General features: G+C 36.4%; 1 protein-coding gene across 1 annotated transcript in view; it reads right to left on the reverse strand.

The window, feature by feature from the left end:
- lamb2l (laminin, beta 2-like) overlaps positions 1 to 19,904 on the reverse strand; it is a gene marked incomplete at its 3' end in the record, with an annotated part of 79,388 nt that overhangs the window by 40,589 nt on the left and 18,895 nt on the right. The window contains 2 exon segments of the mRNA XM_024292502.2: positions 3,642 to 3,777; positions 8,710 to 8,879. Coding sequence (XP_024148270.1) covers positions 3,642 to 3,777; positions 8,710 to 8,879 — 306 coding nt within the window.

Here is a 19,904-nt window from a genome sequence, read left to right on the forward strand (position 1 = left end):
GACTTTTGTTAATCTAAAGGTTTCTTGTACAAAATACGTCCAGTTTGCAAAATCTTCATTAATCTTCAATCATGAGCACATCTTTGGTTTCATTCTAAAAAATTTGACTTTTTTTTCCCTTTTTTCCATGGAGATTTAAACTTTGAGAGTTTAATCAGGAAACGTGTTAAAATGTTCATGTCTGTCTTAGAGTTTTACAGCCTAAAAACATCTGAAAGAATTGGAAAAGATGAATATGAATTAGGTTATTTCTAGAAAGTAATTCCCACAATAAACAAGAGAAAAATGTATATATTTCTCAGAATAAAAACAGTATGAAATGTAACTTTTAACCTTCTCCTGAAGATGTGGGCAGCACTTTGAGCTCCAATGATAATAACCTATTTAGCTTACATTCGGCAGCAGTTTTAACTACCATCATCTTATGCTTATAGAATTGCAGACTAAAATGTCTGCAATTCACTTGCTCGTGGTGTTGGTTCAGTATCAATAATAATAATTAGGCGTTGTAAGAAGAGGTGAAAGTCCATGTGAAGAATCCACACCGCTGAAGGAGGTGTTCATTATGGAGGAATGCATCAAGATCTATCTGGGAAGATAATAATGGCCCTGGACCTTTTTATTACTTCACCATGATCACAGTTGGTGAGATCCTTCACTCACAGGAGAAACTGTTAGCATAAAGCGCTAATGAGTGAGGAACAAAGAGAGAGCTGGCAGACATGAGGTCATTGAAGAGAGGCGGTCAGAGGGAGTGAAGAGGAGTGAGTTGGCTCAGACTCCAGGTTTGGGGGGTTTGTAGAGCCTGACAGCCTCATTTCAGAGCAGATTTTTTAAAAAATTGGACTTTTTCTTTAAAACATGTTAGAATGCTTCATATAAATGTCTCATGCAAACCTTCCAAAAATAAAAAGAAAACCTGAATTTGAACAATTAAAAAAACTATCTTAAATCAAAAGTTTCTACTTTTAAAACATGATAATTAACATCAAAAGTACACAAAAGTATTTGTTAAATTTGATTAAAAAGTTTTACATTTTTGAGTGTCCAGATAGTTTATGTGGCTAACTTATGGTGCTGTTTAATATGGAGAGAATATAGACTCACGCGATTTGTGGGTGCATAATTCTTGATTTGTGCATAAATAAGGTTCCTTTCAAAATAAAATACATCTCATGTCAAAGAAGATCCTCCTGCTGCAGCAGATTTACTAAAATAAAACATGCAAGAAAACAAAAAATATAGAATTTTCTATTATTTTTGACTTGACATTCATCCTTTATAATCAAATATAAACAGCTTTGGCGTACATTTTTTTTTAATATATGCAATTAATGCAATTCTATCTTTAAAGAACGTCTCTAAACAGCAGAAAACTATAGGCATTAAAATCTCACGACAACTATACTTTTTTCTATTGTAAATTTGTTCCCATCGGTCTTTTAATTATGATTATGCAGCTAAACTCAAAAAGTCTGTTTGTATTTTAAGAAATATTTTCTGCATCACAGCAGGAAATCATTAGAAATTTGCCTCTGGGTTGTGGGCGGGACTGCTGGCGCAGAAGTTATCTCTAATCAGCCCTTTATTTACATTCTCTCCCACTAGCTTATGGAGCCTCAAAACCTCAAGCTAACAAAAAACGGCGAGCGATGTCAGAGTCAAGCCGCACTATTATATTACAGTATTATATATATATATAGTGTATATAATATTATAATATAATAATATCTATGTCCTCCATCATGAGAAAAACATGTTTTAAAACACAGTTTTCTATTAAGTAGGTCTTTAAACATACTGGTATTCTGATAACAAGTGATTTAATCCTTTTTCATCTTTTTGCTCAGCTCTATGATACAATAAAAATCCACATATTAATTATAAAACTTGATTAACTAAACCAAATGAACCAAAACTACAAATCGATAGTGCTGTGTTCACACTGCCCTCGGCAACAACTTCCAATGAAAAGTCTTGCATGTGCACGTTTGATAAAGGTAAAACCAGGGTCTTTGGTAGTTACATATTATCGGCGACCCTTATAATTCATGGAACCGTTTGAAAAGTGATAATGGAGCACAAATTAATAACTGCAATTTGTCCCTGGCTGGAATTCTATGACACTAAGTCTTTCAAATATCGGAGTAGAGCTGTGAAGGAACAAGAGTGGAGCAAGATTCTGGAGATTTGGACCGATTTGAAATTTCACATCCAGCCTCTTACAACTGTAAGAGGCTGGATACTAGATACCCAATACTAGTACTGTAAGTACTAGTATTGGGTAGCAACAGTCCAGTGTGAACACACACCTGGTGTGAACGTAGCATTAATCATTCAAATTATTAGCACTTTTCTATAAAGTTAAAGAGCCACAGTGGAGGGATGAAAGACTGGCATGAGGCTCCAGAGCCTCCCGCCAGGTTCACACTGGACACGGAAGCAGCGCGGAGCAGAATGCGCACAGCATCCGCTCTCTTCACAGCAGACACGCATTTTTCTATGACGGTCAACAGGCGCTTCTGCTAGAGATATTTTTTGCTTTTGCCATCATGGGTGAATGATAAATTAATGAATTAAATTGTGAGAAATTGGTTATATTTTGAAAATAAACCAGATCTTCTCATGTATCTTGATGTAACTTCCTGCCAGAATTGACGCGGATTTCTCGCGCCTCGCGCACAACATAGAGCAGATGCCGAAACCACTTGCTGCAAAGCGCAAGCCTTCCGCCTGGCGTGAACCAGAACATAGGGTAACAAGGGTGCCGAATGCTGCGGCCTCCGTTCCGCGCTTCTGCATCCAGTGTGAACCAACGTCAGGCTGAAGACCCCAGGCTTAACCCCTCGATGCTTATTGATGAGAATGTGCATCAAACCACTTCTGATCTAAAAATATATTAATTGAGCATCTACCTGAAAGAAAAAACATTAGTGACCTATATTGTTATAGCTAGAACTAAATTCAGGCATCAAAAGTCGGACTAATTTCCTTCTCTGATGATCCTAATTTATCTTCAAAATATTTTAAAAAATATTTAGCAAAATATGGTGTTGTAAGCAAAATGTCTTCAGTCATTTACATATGCATAGTTTATTTATTTCTTATATCTTGTATTAATATTCAGCTATATGCTCTTTTAGTGTTCCTGTAAATATCCTTCATCTTCTTTTTATATTTTTATCTTATTTTTTATTAATCTTGTTTATGGCATTCAGAGTGAGATGCAAAGTAAGAATTTCACTGTACAGGGAAACCTGTTTCTGTGCAGATGACAATAAAGCCTTTGAATCTCGAATCTAATTTGACCTCTAAAACCCTGGATGTTCTTGTTTTGATGTTTCATGTTTCATAGCTTTTTACAGCACATCATAATTACACTGAGAATCATCATAATTCATAAGTAACCATACAATACATTTCTAGAGTTCATTGAACCCAGCAAAATTAAAAAATGATCTGATTTTGTCTTCAGTAGATGTGACATTTTTTGGAAGTTTCACTTAAAAATGACCAAACAACATCCTCAGAGGTTTTCGTTTTCACATGATTTGTGCAGCAGGATGTTGTCCTGCATGTTATGATGCTGTGATGACAGAGCCACACACCCCAGCGTCATGAGTGTTGTTCTAAATACCCACCGCTGACAGACTGCCACCAGGTGCGGTCTCCACTGCGGTCACTCAGGTAGATCACGTTTTCGATGCGGTGGCTGTTTCTGTGTCGCAGAGGGTCGTACTGGCGCTGCGAGTCACACTCGAAGCACTTGTCCGGCTCCTGGAGAGGCAGAGAAGAAGTTTTGTTTGAGGAGGTAAAAATATTTCCTGATAGAATACGGTTTTACTATAAGATCTCACTGACTCCTTCAGATCTACATTTTTTTACTTCACAGGTCACTTATGGTCAATTTAACACAATGTTCAAAGTGGTAAAAAGCTGATTAAAGTTCAAAAGTCTGCAGAAAACAGGAAGCTGAGAAAAGCGTGGGTAGCTTCTGCAGAGCTCCACACAAAAAAAACCCCAAAAATTGTTTTTATTGGACCAGAAGAAAGAAAATTCATGAGAGGAAAGGAAAAATAGCAGAAACGGTGAAGCAAAATGAACAAAAATAAAACAGTTTAAATTAGTCTAAATCACAACAAATGTAATTGTGCTCAGCAAGAGAAGTATTTAGTTCTAATATTAACATGTTCTTGTAGTATTTTTGTCATGATGGATTTCATTAATAAATTGTAGTTCTGAGTATTTCTTTATTCAAATCATGATGGCTCAGGAGGATAAAAAAAACCTCCGCTCCAAGTCCTAAGTGTCCACTTGTAGACAGATACATCCATAAACATCTTCATTTTCCTCATTTGGCTCAAAACTGTGCGGCCGCAAACCTCAGATATTCCTTTTTTTTGTTGCAACGCTAAAGTTAGCTTGTGGTGGGCTAGAGTGAGAAAGTGTAAACAAAGGAATGCTTGGATATCTGCCTAAGGTTACTGCTGGGCTATAGATCCATTAACGTCTTCTTTTTCCTTATTTGTCTCAAAACTGTGCAGCTGCATAGCTCAGATATTGTAGACCTTTTTTTTTTTTTTTGCTATGGTAATGTTAGCTAGTGGTTAGCTGCGTAAGAAAGTGTAAACAAAAGAATGCTGGGACACCAGCACAGGACTACTTCTACACTAACAGTCCCGCTCACAACCCAGAGGGAAATTTCTGGTGACTTCCTGTTGCAGCGACAATATTTTGGCTAAAAACTGCATAACCACAATTAAGAGATCACTGAGAATTATTTTATATTAGAAATATATATATATATATATGAAGTGGAACTTTGAAATCCCACCCTGATTGTCTTCCGAGATATTGAGCATATTTTCTGTCACACAAATACTCTTTTTTTTTAAAAACATTTTCTCGATTACTTTTGATTTACAATGACTTGAATAAATAAATACTTAGAAATACTATTTAACCTTAATTTTCTTAATAAATTTCCTCCATCATTAGAAAAATGCCCCAAGAGCATGTTAAAAGCCCCATTTTCATCAGTGTGGGTTTTTGATCTACAATGGAGTATTAAAGCGAAAGAAAAAAAAAGTAGCATCATTGTAAAATGTACTTTGTTTCTTGTTAAATTACAGGATTTAAAGTAGCAAATTTTCAAATTTGAGTCATTATATGTACCTCTTTTTCTGTAAAATTCATATGTTTTTCTCATAAATTTACAAGATGAAAGTCAGAGTTAGCATACAGTCCAGCAAGTGTACGCTATGTGAAACAACAAACCGACTACACTTAATTTAGTCAAAATGTCTCAAATTTGAACAGGTAGTCTGAATGCTTATTGATAATGTTGCTCATGTTTAGAACCTCCTTTGTTTGATTTACGGTTTATTCATGTTTTATTCATTGATCGGTGTCTGTACGATCCCTACAGTTCCTTTTAATGAAGTCATCGATACCCTTGAAGCTGTCCACTTCCAGTTTTTTTCTCACTCCATGAAAGACAAGATCTACTCCAAGTCTGTGTGATGGTTCTGTTTGAAGAGGTCCATTTTTCAACATTTTCAATGTTCCTATGCTAACATAAAACTATTTTCATTTTTATCTTTGTTATTTTGTGTTGAAATGGGCCCTTTCATCTAAAGGAGGGGGCATATGCAACACTTTTCATTCCCCTTCTTTGTGCACAACAGTTACATGACGCACTGAGACAAATGGACTTCTGAGTATGTGAACAATAAGGCCAGAATAAAGTTGTGGTCCTACAACCGTGTGTCTCTGAGCTCTTTCTTTAACATATGACACTCTGCATTACCGACACCGAATCCCAGAAAGCCAGCTGCACTAATAATGATTACATTTTGAGTCACCAAAAGGTTCAGAATTTCTTTTTTTTTAAAAAAACCTTTAAGGAAAAAACTTTCCCAAGATGCTCCAGGTCTATAATCTTTGAGCACGGCTCAGATAAACAAACAACTTTGGTGTTTTTTATTTTTAATTAATGACTACATTAATGACATTTTTGTAAATGTATGACTTTTCTTTCATAAATGTATGATGGGTTTTTTTTTCTTTTTTGGTCAATATGTGACTTTTTTTCACAATTTCATTACTTTTTTATTGTATTTTTATTACTTTTTCTCATACATTTCTGACTTTCTTTTTTAGGACTTTTATATGAAATGTATGACTTTTTTATACATAAATATATTGTTTTTTTCTCATAAATTTATGACTTTTTCCCATAAAATTATAACTTTTTGTAAATTTAAAGTCATACATTTACAACACATAAATTTACAAGAAAAAAAGTCTGAATTTTACCCTGACTTGTAAAGTCATAAATATACAACTTTATTATCATAATTTAACAGTTATGACTTTTGTTTTTCTTTTGGAAATTTAAAACTTTAACATCTTAATCTTAATTAAAAAAATGTTTTGCTTGTAAAATGCCCTAATCCTCCATCCTATTAATCACAGTTGGTGAAATAAGAAACTTTTACATGAAGCAAATCACTAATGAGTGCGGAACAAGCAGAGAGCTGAGAGAGACGAGTCCATTGAAGAGGGGCGATGAAGAGGGTCAGTCGGAGGGAAAAGAAGAGGAGTGCGGGGTAAGTTGGCACAGACATCTGAATTCCAGGGCAGCGTTTCTTAATTAGGCTGTTGTCAGGGGCGATTAAGCCACTAGGACCAACATGGCTGTTAAAAGGCTCAGCCTGGCACTGAATAGAGATGCAAGCACACAAGCTGTACCTGTGCATTTGAAGCTAATGCTATTTTTAATTCGAATTAACCCAGAGAAGCTTGTCAGTCAATTCTAACAATGAGAGCGATCAGCATGGAGCTAAACACACTGATTTCTCCTGAGTTTCTGAGAGCTGCAGTTGGTGTTTGTAATTAAGACCTGTTCTTTGCTCTGATTCAGCTCCCATTAGTCAAGCCCCGATAAGGCTTTCTGCTCCCACAATGCACCCGTGTACACCCCAACTCCCCACTTAGTGTCCTCTTTTCTGAAGCGAGGCCGGCCTTCCGTCTCAATTGTGAGCGTTTAACATGGTACCAGTGTAGCTCCAACATGAATAGCGAGTCTGACGGCGGATTCTGTCCTCAGAGGAAGCCACACCTTAGAGGAGCTCTCGTCAAGCACCAATGATAGATGGATGTGTGGACATTTACAAGCTTTGAGACAAATGTTTCACGGGGCCTCTTAAAGTTGCATCAGACATACCAGGCTGTCACTACGCTGCAGCACAGACCTGTCACCAGAGTGGGAATGTTCATTATGTTCACCTGGAAGTAGACTTTTGCTGTCTGGAGGCCATGAAATGCAGGCATGGACACGCTAAAGAAATGCACGGATGCAAGACGAAAAATGAATGTAAACAACGGTGAGCATGTCAGGAGGTGTTCCAGGTGAGGAAAGATGGAAAACGTGCCTGGTAGAGGTGGACCAGAACCCACCTTACACAGGTGTGGAGGAAATTAGACGATAAATTGTCGACGCCTTCACGGCTCCATTCCGGTTTTCTGCATGTTTTAATGAGCTGCTTCACTGCAAACTGTTCAATACTTCTAAATATCTAAAATATATATATATGTTAAAGATATTTCACCAGGTTTTAAATGATTTCAATTTCTCTTTCAAGAATTTTGAGGGTCAATAATTTTTTTTTTCATTAAGAGATGAGATAAGGAAATAAATATTAAACGATTCAAAATCCTAAACTCTTGACAAAAGAAAAACTTCATTTAAGACCCAAAAACACATATTGAACTGCAATTTTTGGTCTGGACTGGGATTCATTATCATTATTTCAGAAATAAAAATGTAGGTTTATGTTTGGTGAAATTCCTGTTTTATTGTGTGAATGCTTAGTGACAAAAAAGTTCTTGTGTGTTCCAGATGACCCCACTTTTAATGTAAACATGAATAGGATAGCACAAGGGTTAAACAAGACAAAAAATGTGAAAATGTTATTGTCTGCCTGAGAAAAATATTTTTAAGGAGTTTTACAGCTTTACAATCATTACAAAAATTATAAAACCATACAGATAACACTCAGCGCAGGTTATGTAAATGTAACTCATGCGACAAACGAAAGAACCCAGTGAGCATTTTTTTTCTTTAATGGGTGACGTCACACTCACTCGGTCCAGATCTCATATGCAGTCAATAGTTTTGCTCTCCTACATTTACAAATCTAAAGGTGCTCGTCACAGAGAGGTTAAGCAACATTTGTGGGAGTTATATCTGAATTTTAAAACATCTTTTTATGTAAAAAAAATGTCTATACGGAACTGACTAAGAACCAAAACTGGGGCATAATATAGGTGCAAAAAACACACAAAAACACAACAGAAAAATTCCTTTTGGGTTAGCTTAAGTTGGGAGCTGCAAAAAACTAACAAGTGAAGTTATGGAAAGATTAAGTGTCAGAAAACGAGGAGTGATGCTACAAATGCAGTTCAAAGTAGTTTTACAGGGATAAAAAAGTCCAGCCAAGATAAAAATATACTTTTTTCTTTAAAAAAAAATAAAAAAGGAAATAAAAAGCATAATTTTACACAGCATGTACTGACATAAAAATGACATTTCCTCATTCTACTTAAGTCTGTATGAATAAATGACTTATAATTAGCTTTAAGTGCCTTCACTTCTCATTATCTTTATGGAACTTTGTGTTCCTTTCATCTGGACTGCCCTCTCACCTGCAGATGGCTGACAATGCAGTACTGCTCGGGTCCGTTTAGGCCGCATGTGGAGGTGGCAGATAGGTTGACAGCTCGTCCAATCAGGAGGTTTCCTGTTGCGGGGTAACAGCTTCCTTCCGTGCAGCCATGAGGGCTCGATGGAAGCTCTTGCCCAGCTGCATTCAGAGCTGGAGAAACGAGAGAAAGACCGAACATTACAATAATGACACCAGCCATTTAACAGTCCAACTGTGTAATGGGTCTGTGCTCGCCGATTCAACAGGCTTCAAACAGAAACTCCAAACTTTTCATTTTTATAACTTAAAAAATGAAAGTATTGAGATTTAAGTTATCGTTAACTTTTTATCTTAAAGAAATTTTGTAATCTTTGCTTTGATTTATGAAGATAGTTTTACATGTTTTACCAAAAAAACTTACGTTTTTGCATAATTAAGGACAAATCTGGTCATTTCTTTGGTATTATGACCTTACTGGGCGTATCTACAAAGACCCTCAATCAACCAGAATGATTCCATAGCAAAAAAAGTTTTTAAAAAGATCATCTAGCTCAGGGGTCTGCAACCTCCAACACTTTAAGAGCCATTCGGGTCGATTTCTCGCCGACCAAAACCCAGTAGGAGCCACAAAATCTTCCCTCAGCCTTTAGAAAAATAAGATTCTGATTTATATGTATGTTTTGCTATTGACATGATGCATTTAAATAAACTACTGTGTTATTTTTGCATGAATAAAGCATAAACATGAAGAGAAAATAACTTTTTTAAAATATGAAGTTGTTTATATTTATATTTTTTGACAGTTTGCATGACCTCCTTTCAAAATAAAAGACATTCTACAACATAGGATCATGTCAATGCAGCAAACGCAGTAGGAAGTGTAAAGCCATCAACAATAAAACAAAACCTATTTATTTTACTGTTTCTGGTGCATTTCAGTTACAAATTTATAAATGTAACAAACAAAAACTAAATCAGAGCTCATGAAGTGACCTCTACCATATATTAAAACCATGAGGAACATTTTAAATCCTTGAATTTGTTCAAAACAGAAATGTTAGAGTAGCTTTAATTCTGGTTGTGCTTCCTGACAATAAATTGATTCTTCTGTGATAAGTGAAGCTCAAATTTAGTCAAAAGTGTCAGTATGACGTTGGTAAACGAATGAAGAATTACGTCTATCTGTTGTTAGGATCCTCACTGAATGACTCATACTGTCCTTCAGCTGATTATGAATGATTGAATAAAGTTTAGGATAATTTACTTTTTTTAACTTTACTACTTACTTTTCCTTTTACAGTTACTTTTTAATTTTTTTTAAAACACCTTAACCAAAGAGCCACAATGGAGGCTCAGCAATGGGGAGGGAAAAGGACAGTCCGCCCACAATTCAGAGACAAATTTCCTACAAGCTCTTGCTGCTCTAAAGTCCTAGAAAGTCCTAGAAAACGACAGTTTTTAAAACGGCATGATCATAATTAAAACTGGGAAGACTTTAAAAAATAGACCAAAGGACGATAGTAGTAGGTGTTTAAGTGTTACATGCAAACCTTGACAGGGAGTTTCAAGAAAGTTTTTACAAAAAAAAAAAGACAACAATAATCAGGCGGGTCATTGTTGGGCCTACTGTAATTCGATCTTCTGTTTTAACTTTTTTATTAGCTATATTTAGCTATCATTCAGTCTATATTTAGCTCTTCCAAAAATCATTCATTCTAGTCAAAACACTGAGTTCCTCTGGCTAAAGCATTATAAACTGAAAGAGTGATGGAGAACGAGAAAAGCTTCCGTCTTGTGTCTACAGGAAACAACAGAAGCAAACATGCTGAAGCTTGATAGGAAAGAAAAGAATGCTTTGAATGGAACCGAAAGCATCCTCTGCAGAAAACATTTCTGCTGCTGAAGTCGCCAGAAGAGGTTCTTAACTTCCTCTCTGCAGTATGACAGATATTAGAAATTATTAGAAATGAAAGAAATATCTATGTATATATATATATACGGTGTATGAGAAAAAATATTGTAAAAACTACAAGAAAAAGTCATAAAATTATGAGAAAAAAGCTGTACGATTATGAAAAAAAATCTCTAAATTTGATGATCCCAAAGTTGTAAATATGATAGAAAAAATTATACAAATTTTGTGAATTATGTCAACATTTTAGAAGAATAAAATGGTAATTAACTCCTTTTTTTTTTTACATTTTTATAGATGAATTGGGTTTCATTTTTCCTAAAAAGTGTCTAAATCTTTATTATTTTTTTTGTAACTTGAACAATGAAAAAAACAGATTTATTTAGCAAAAACTAGATATTTACACCTTTAAATGTCATCCGGTCATAGAATTAGAAAGGAAGTGTCTGTTTGCACCATTATGTTGTAAATATAATAAGTTGTAAAAAGTATACAAATTAATAGAAAAAAGTTCAGACATTTTGTGAAATATGTCAACATTTACAGGAAAAAAACTGTAAATAACTCATTTTTTTTACATTTTAATTGATGAATTGGGTTTATTTTTTCCTTTAAAAAAGTGTCTAAATCTTAAAATTTTTGCAGAAAATGTTTGTTTTTGCGACTTGAACAACAAAAAAACAGATTTATTTAACAAAAATTAGATTTTCAGACCTTTAAATGTGAATCGGTCATAGAAATTAGAGAAGAAAAGCCTGTTTGCTTCATAAAGTTTTACAACTTTCTTCAACATCTGTCTCACACTTTGCACAAAGAACCAGAGCAGAGGGTTCCACCAGCCTGAATGAACATAACGCTCCCTCGTGCCCCGACCATCTGTAAGTTTTATTGTGATCCTAAAAGCTGAGCTTCAGTTTCTAACATTTCTATGAAGTTTAGCTCATTTTTCATGATATTCTAGGATGAATAGAAACGTATTAGGAGGAGAAACAAGAGAAACGCTTGGGGTGAGTCGGGGCATGTTTGCATTTCACACCCAGAATCCCTTTGTGTGATAAGAGAGATTAACAGCAAAAACCTGAAGATAAATTTCAGGAGAAGTTTGTGACAAACACACATAAGCGTGCAGACACATTTTTAGCCAACCTTTTAAAGAAGGGGGGTGGGAAACATTTTTGTCTGGTGAACATCTGACTCGCCGTCTATAAGTGATGAAGTGATCAATACTTCTACTAGAACTTTCAGGTCCAGAGGAGGTAAAGCTTCCTGTTTCCACACACAGCTCAGACTTTTGAGTTCACACACATACGTGCACACATTACAACAGTAAACATTATGGTCTTTATTGAAAAAAAATAGATTTCCTAAAACATATTTTTTAGATTCTTTCTGAATATTAGGACCATCTACCTCTGAATATTTAAGCCTTACATTGTTTGAGTCATATTTATGTCATGACTCATTTTCAGGTGTAAAATGAGTCATGACATAAACATGCTAATAAAACTAGTGGATGGAAGGATGCAGGTTGTCTGTCTGTGCGGTACGAGACGCAGGTTGTGCCAGGACATGAAATATCAAGGTCAGAGACTGCTCTGTTAACCCATATAGAGAAAATGCTTATGCACATTTTTTTTTCTATGGGCATGCTGCAGGTGACAGGTCGTAATGAACACAAACAATAGATAAGGGAGAGTAAAGGGGCATTCACACTGAAGGCAATTCGTGCGACAAATTCGCGTGGCCCGCCCCTCTTTTGGCATGTGACAAATTCACTGCTAACCGCCTGCCTGAGTTTGACGCTGCAGATGCATGTGGGAGGAGCTACCAGCCAATGTTTGGATTGGACAGTGTTTGGATTTCTCGCTTAGAATGTACGGAAGACAATGATAATGTTTAGAGATCAGGTTAATTTCTTGTGAGAATTCTACAAAAACATCGGTAATTATGTCTCCATGTTTGCGTTTATTTGATCATTAAAAGATTTTCCTGGTACCGGGGGCTGTGTCTGTATGACAGCTGCTTCCACTGTGTTTCTGTGTCTCTGTGTCTGAGCTTGAAGGATCTCTGTCTTGTATTAACTCGAGGAGGAAAAAAATAAATTATGAGGCCTTTTTCCTTTTTTTTTTCTTTTTTAATGTCTCGATGAGGCCCGAGCCAGCAGCTTCTGCACCCCGCAGTGGCTCTTTGTCTGGCGGCATATCGAGCGAGTGAGCTCCGCCACAGGAGTGAAAGCCGGCGGTCTGTCCACAGTGTATCCCACCTTCAAGTAGCCGGATGAGCTCTGCAACCCCGCGGCTCCAGCGGGTTAAGATGGACGTTCAGGACAAAACACTTGCTTTGGACTGGTATTCTACCTGCTGATTGAGTCACTGAAAACATCACTTGCCTAAAGCTGAGTTCCTGATTGGCAAATGAGATGCTGCGACCTATCAAACTTCAGATATTTACATTATGGCTGTGTCGCCCAATTCCCGCCTTGTCACTCAAATCAAGTTGCGGCCAGACCTCTGCGCCGCGCCCATCGCTCAAACCACATCCCGGGACTTCAGATCGCCTCAATTGGCGTCTGTACCATTGACTTATATTGAAACTGGCACCTCTGCTGCGCAAATCACATTCAGTGTAAAAGCACCTTTAGGTAGGTGAGACGCAGGCATATCATACAGATTTTTCAAGATAAACTTATCACACGCATGACAATGGTACGTTCCATTTTAACGACGTCCCTGGAAGTGGCCACAAGCCTCATGGGAACTGCAAGACACACCTCTGCTCCTCTTAAGATGTGGCCGCTCCTCTCTATGACCCTCCTCTAACCTGGACAACCCAAAAACCCAGAGCACCCGCACGAGTCAACCGCTTTTACAGTCTCATCATGGGACTGGGGACTTCCATTTTTTTAAATAAGCTTTTTAGTCCTGATCTTCTACAACAAAATTGGATCCTGGAATGAGCTATAAAGGCTTATATTTAGATATATTGCGTTGATAACTGGAAATATGTCCTAATAAAGTGCGTTGTTTAAAAAACAAGTTATAAATGTTTCAAATAGTTACATAGGCTCACACTTTTCCCCCAAAATATTCTATTTTAAGCACAAAAACAGCTCAACTATTTCTAGACCAATTAAATCTAGAATTATTTTAGGAAAATGTTTTTAAAAATTTTGTGTTATAATTAGGTTTATTAGCTAAAATATTATGTTTTTAAGATCAAATAAGATGTTTTATGATTCGCTGTGATAAAACAAGTGGACAAATCTTCTAAAAAATTTATAGACGTAGATTAGAGTTAAATTAGATTTAAGTTACATTAGTTTTTTCTTATGTATCAAGTGTAAAACAAATATTTAAATTAGAAGTTGGACTGAAATACTCAATGATATTTTGTTTTTACAAGTGACTCTAAAATCCCACACATGAATGATCCGCTGAAGGCAGCACTGCTCATGAATGTGGACTGTAGACTGAGATAAAACACACCCTGGACTTGAAGGAGGAACGATAAGACCAGGAAGTCTGTCGGCAGAAACAATCCCTCTTTTCTGCCCCTAAAGAATACCAAATCCGTGCTTTCCCTGACCTCATTTTGAAGGTGTTACTTCACAAAAGAGGTTCATCCAGTGGTCAAAGAGGTCGCCGTGGGTTCGGTGCCATAAAACACAGCAAAGGCAAATCCAGGAGTGTGAACAAAAACACTGGAGTTTGCTCTTAAAGTGGGTTTTATGAGAGCGACATAAAAGACGGAAAACAGAGAATCTGGAAAGCTGCTTCTCACAGGCAGCAGTTTGACTCAAAACTATAATAATTGATTTTCTAAATGACTGAAACACACAATCTAAGCTAAATGATGATAATTAATATTCCTGTCAGGATCATCACAGGTATGGACAGGTGTGAAATATTCGGGGCTGATGGGGACACTGATAACATCCCTGCATGGGCACGTCAGCACTCATAATTTATAATTAATGATGGAGTTTGTGTTTTCAGATAGACCACACATGAGCGGAATGCTGCTTCAACAATAATCCGTCCGACGTCTTCCTCTGCTCTGTCAGCCCCAGAGGACTGGAGGAAACGCCGCTGCTGCTGGTAATTACAGGGCAGCGCCGCAAACACGGAACGCTGCCTCCGTTTGTTTTTCCAAAACACATTTGGGATATTCGAGACATGACAGCAGAGTTCTGCTCGACTTATTCTGAATGACACCAACTTTACCTATTTCTATACACACTGTTAGTTGAAGAACTTCATCAGAGTTTGTGAATTTTCAGCCACAGAACAGATGGGGCCCTTTGTGATGTCAGAGGAAGATGTCTACTGGATAAGCTAAACCACATCTGGGAATCTAGGAATGAGATTTAAGAGCCAGTTTTACCTCAGAACCGCTTGCAAAGTTTTCAAAACATCAGAACAGAGCATGTCTGAGCGTATCGGCGGTTGTATTTGGGCTGGATGTGCTGCTTCTAAAATCAAGATGTCTGGAGAAAGATCTCTGTACAACTGCGCTCACATTTCTGAGAAAATGTATTTTTAGATAATAAAATGTGCTCTTTTCAGGTAAACAGATGAGATAACTGGTTATTGTGGTTGCTTTTAATTCAGCAGTCTCCTATTTCAGAATCAGAATGTCATCCACTCAGGTTAGGGTACAAACTAGATCACGACAGCTTATTTTTTTCCCCCAAAAAAGATAACTTTGTTTGACAGATATTAGAAAAATATATATATAAATGTATATATACTGTGTATGAGAATAAAACTTGTAAACAACAAAAGTCGTAAAATTGTGAGAAAAAAAGCCATACAGCTATAAGAAAAATAATCTAAATTTTATGATGGTAAAGTAGTAAATATATTATAAAAAGTAGACATATTTTGTGAAATATGACAACATTTTACAGGAATAAAATTGTAAAACTATGTCTACATTTTATGATAAAAAAAGTAATTATATTATGAGAAAAAAAGGAGCATAATTATGAAAAAATTGAAATTTTACAAGAATAATTTTGTAAAAAAAGAAACAATAAGAGTCAAAATAAAAAATAATATTCATAAAATTAATTTAAAAAAGGCTAAATGAAAAATTATGAAATTGTAAAATGATGAGAAAATGTCATCATTTTGAAATAATAAAGTTGTCAAATCATGAGAAAACTAATCAAAATGTTATGATAGTAAAGTTGTAAATATATTTGAAAAAAAATAGACATAGTCATTAGATTATGACAAAAAAGGAGCAAGACTGTGAAAAAAATGTACAAGATAGTGTTGTAAAACAAACAAAAAAGATAAAAAAAATGTTTAATATGAAAGTCATAAAGTTATGAGAAAAAAATTAATTTATTTAGAAAAAAGGCATTAATCATGAGAAAAGAGTAAAAATTGTACATTTATTTTCATGTGAAAGACTGGTCATAATTTTGCAATTAAAAACCCATGCTTTTGAAAAAAATGTTGTTGTTAGTTAAAAGTCAACTTGATTTACAAAAAAGAAACACTGATTTATCAGTGTGATGTCCTACAACATAAATTAAAGATGTTTGGTTTGATTGCCTTTGCTAAAACATTTCAAAGGTTAAATGTAACATTTATTTTCCAAAAAATGTGACTTTTCCTTGTAGAATTCAAACTTTTTGAAGCTTAATTTTATGACTTTATTCTCATAAGATGCTGAAATCGTTTTTTTTATTGTAGGTTTGAATAATTTATTCTTGTAAAATGTATAATTTTTTCTCATAGTTTTAAGACTTCATTTGTTTATTTTCCTTTAATATTATCCTATTTTTTGTGTTGGGTTCTCAGAGAAAATTTTGTGGACAAAAAAGATCCATGGGAGAGTTCTAGGAGAAAAGCTGGTTACATGTAAAACGTACAGACAGGTTTTCTTTAGACTGAGGGGACCAAAGAGAGACTTTCTGGAGGGAATGATTTCATCAAACTAACCTGATTTCAGACACAAACCATCAGAGTAACAGTTTAACACGGAGGCGATAGTGTGATGGATGTGGGCTTCTTTGCTCAGAGATCCAAACATTCATGAATAAATTAAAAACAAAAGTTTTATGGAGATCTGATCAAACATCAGATGTCACTCAGATTTTTTTGTTGATATCGAGCATGCTGGTAAACCTCCAGTGAAAACAGTTTTCTGCAGTACAACAGCTTTAAATCGTCAGAAAATGAACATTCCGTGTATTTTTACAGATGTCCTTTGTGAACTTTATCTACGTCGTCTTCAGCTGAACTTAAGGACCCCGATCCTCACTGAAGTGATCTGTTGCAAAACCACAGCAGCCATTGCAAATCCACAAACACAACGCAACACCAAGATGTTCAAAGCCTTTCTGATCCTCACAGAAACGGAAAAACGGCTGAAGGACACAAACGACTCCATGCAGTCAAGGACAAATCTATTTAGAAGCACCTCAAAGTAGAGGAGAGCGCCTTGTTGTTTTCCTGACATTTTCATTATTTTGGGGGGAAAAAAGCTTCTGTAGGAAGCTTTTAAGCTTTGATAAAAGAAAGGACTTCTGGGAAAATAAGTTTCCAGGAAGTTCCTGAGGGAGAAACCATGAATCTGTTAAAAGTTCTGCAAATAGACTGACCATAGTACAGAAAAATCTTCAATCAGACAACTCCAAGCTAAGGCGAGCTGTCTTTCGCCGCCAAACCGTTTGTGTGACACCAGGTGGTTCGACAGAGTGTGATTATAGTGCAGCACGTGGCCATAAAACACCGGCAGGGTTAAAGTCACACAAAAACACACCTTTGGGCATCTTTCTTTTCCATATGACAGGAATGCAGGCAAAGAGAGGAAAATGTCAGTCATTTGAGAGACATTCCAGGTGGTAGGGGGCCGGACAGAAACAATGCAAACACACCTTTGCAAATATGTACAGAGAGGTGATTGTAAAATGACACGAATGCAACTATTTTTCCATTACAGGCAGGTCTTGTGTCAAAGCCAAGGTAAAGTTACAGAGGAGTTACAGCAAGAATGTGGACTGCATGTTCCAACCGAACCAGTGTCCCAATGCCAGAGAGAGGCGTCTTTCTTTGTCTTGTTTTCCTGTCGATTGGATATTTTTCTGCTAAAATTCACACATTTGCGATGTAAGGTTAAAAAAACAGAGCATCTAAAAAAAGAAAGAAACACGAAGGAATAGAATACATTTAGATGAAAACTCCATTTCACATTTGATTCAGAGAAAAACCTGTGGCGCTGAGGTGGAGCGGTCAACCTCTGATTGGAGAATCCCTTGATTCCCACTTTGCCCACCCATCTGTCAAAGTGTCCTTGGGCAAGACACTCAAACCCCACATCGTTCCTGGCGACTCACAGGTGGTGTGAAGTGTGAAAGTGTGTGTGCATGGGTGAGGAGAACTATAAAGTGCATTGAGCCTTATTCAATGTAGAAAACCGTATACACTATTTTTTTTTACTTAATTACATTTACATACTTTCATTATTTTAACCCTTTAATGTTGGATGACCACTGATGTCCAGTAAGGAAAATGTCAGACGAGGAGTCTTTAATCAGAAATGAATGGACGACATAGAGGTGTGAACGATCCAGCATGAACTTCCACAAAGTCCACTGACTTCTGATAATGGCAACTTAAAAGAGAATTATTCCACTCTTGTACCAAGGTCTGGGCGAATACTCTATTCTGATTGACTGCTTGGTGTGGATTAGAAAGTGATAAATCACACCTAAAAAAGAAGTTACGGTCACACAGCCTAAATGTTCTGTATCACTGGGCAGGGTTCCTTAAAACATACTTTTTCTTCATCTTAACGCACTTTGCGTAAACAACTGTTGTCCACTTTGCGTTGGAAGGTTCATGTTGTACATTCATATTCTAAACTCATCAAGCATTATGTCTTACTTGCATTATTCTGCACGCCTGACGAGCGCCGTCTACATTCATGGCCATGCCAACAACTATCCAAAAACCGGGTAGCAGTGTGAAATCTTAAAGGTTCTGCCCAGGCCGTTGCATTTGTGACCGTATCGTCAAAGGATGTCAACACTGGAATTAAAGCTCTGGTGTTACAGAGTTAACAGAAAATTATTGAAAGAAAAATTATAAAAGTTTCAGAAAACTCTCGGGGCCTCTAGACGCCATCCTAAATAGGGAGGGGCTAACCTAGAATGGATCATGTTTGACCTCACTGGTAACTACGACCAAGTAACTGAAATAAAGCTCAACTAAAAATTCTGAGTTCTATGCAGTCAAGACTGCAAGTATCCTGATGATGATCCGGTCCTGCCACTGTTTTCCACGACCTTGGTAACCTGGAGACTTGGTGATTACAACTCTAATTCATTCACCATTAGCTGCTGCAGGTTGACAGCTCCGGCTTTGGATGATTGAGGCAGAAAATGTTCAGCCTTTTTCCTTCTGTTAATCATCAACAGGTTTCCAGTCAATTATAGAAACAAGTATGATAAAGCTCATCAGTTTCCATGTGTGTGGAAGGCGGAAAATGAAGGAAGAAATTTACTTTCACTTTGTGAAAAACACTGATTTCTGGCTTTTAAAATAAGCAACTACTTGTTCTATCTATAGAAATGAAGGAAAGTTTGCTCTGAAAAACCTCAGCCTGCAGCCATCTCCTCAAATGTGAGGTAATTATTGCTGCAAGAAAGCAGACGTGTGGCCATAGAAATGAATGTTCAGAGGTGTTCATCCAGTTTACTGGTTTCTGGGTTGATGTGATTATAATGTGATCCTAATGTGATCATAGAATTTATAGAACACATTTTGTTGCTCAAATGTCTCTTTTTCTCTCAGTGATTCCTCTCCGACCTTCAGCGAGGATTTGTTGTTTTGTTTCCACAGGAGTAGGGTCTCAAGGTTCACCTACACTCAAATGGTTTTTACTGCTCTGGTTGCTTTTTGCTTTTTCCAGGAAAATTCTTTAAAAAACTTTTTTTTTTAAAGCTTTGAACAGGAAATGCAAAGAATTTCAGGATAAAGCGAAAGCCCCGACAGATACCTTGAGAGGAAAAAACAACTAGATGAGAGCATTTTACGGAAAGCATGAAGGTTAGAACTTATATTAATTTGCTCCATATTTGATGATGTTAAAATAGAGATAAAGAATAAATAAAGAAAGAAAAAATTATTTTGAGGCCAAACCCAGGCCTCGAGGGCCCGCCTCCTGCTGACGTTTCACAAACTTTCCCTTATCGACTATTGATCCCTGGATCAGGTGTGTTTAGCCAGAGAGCAGCTTCAATTGGTTGGTTAAAAAACATGTGGGAC

Source organism: Oryzias melastigma, linkage group LG7, assembly GCF_002922805.2.
Source record: "Oryzias melastigma strain HK-1 linkage group LG7, ASM292280v2, whole genome shotgun sequence".
Classification (NCBI taxonomy): domain Eukaryota; kingdom Metazoa; phylum Chordata; class Actinopteri; order Beloniformes; family Adrianichthyidae; genus Oryzias; species Oryzias melastigma.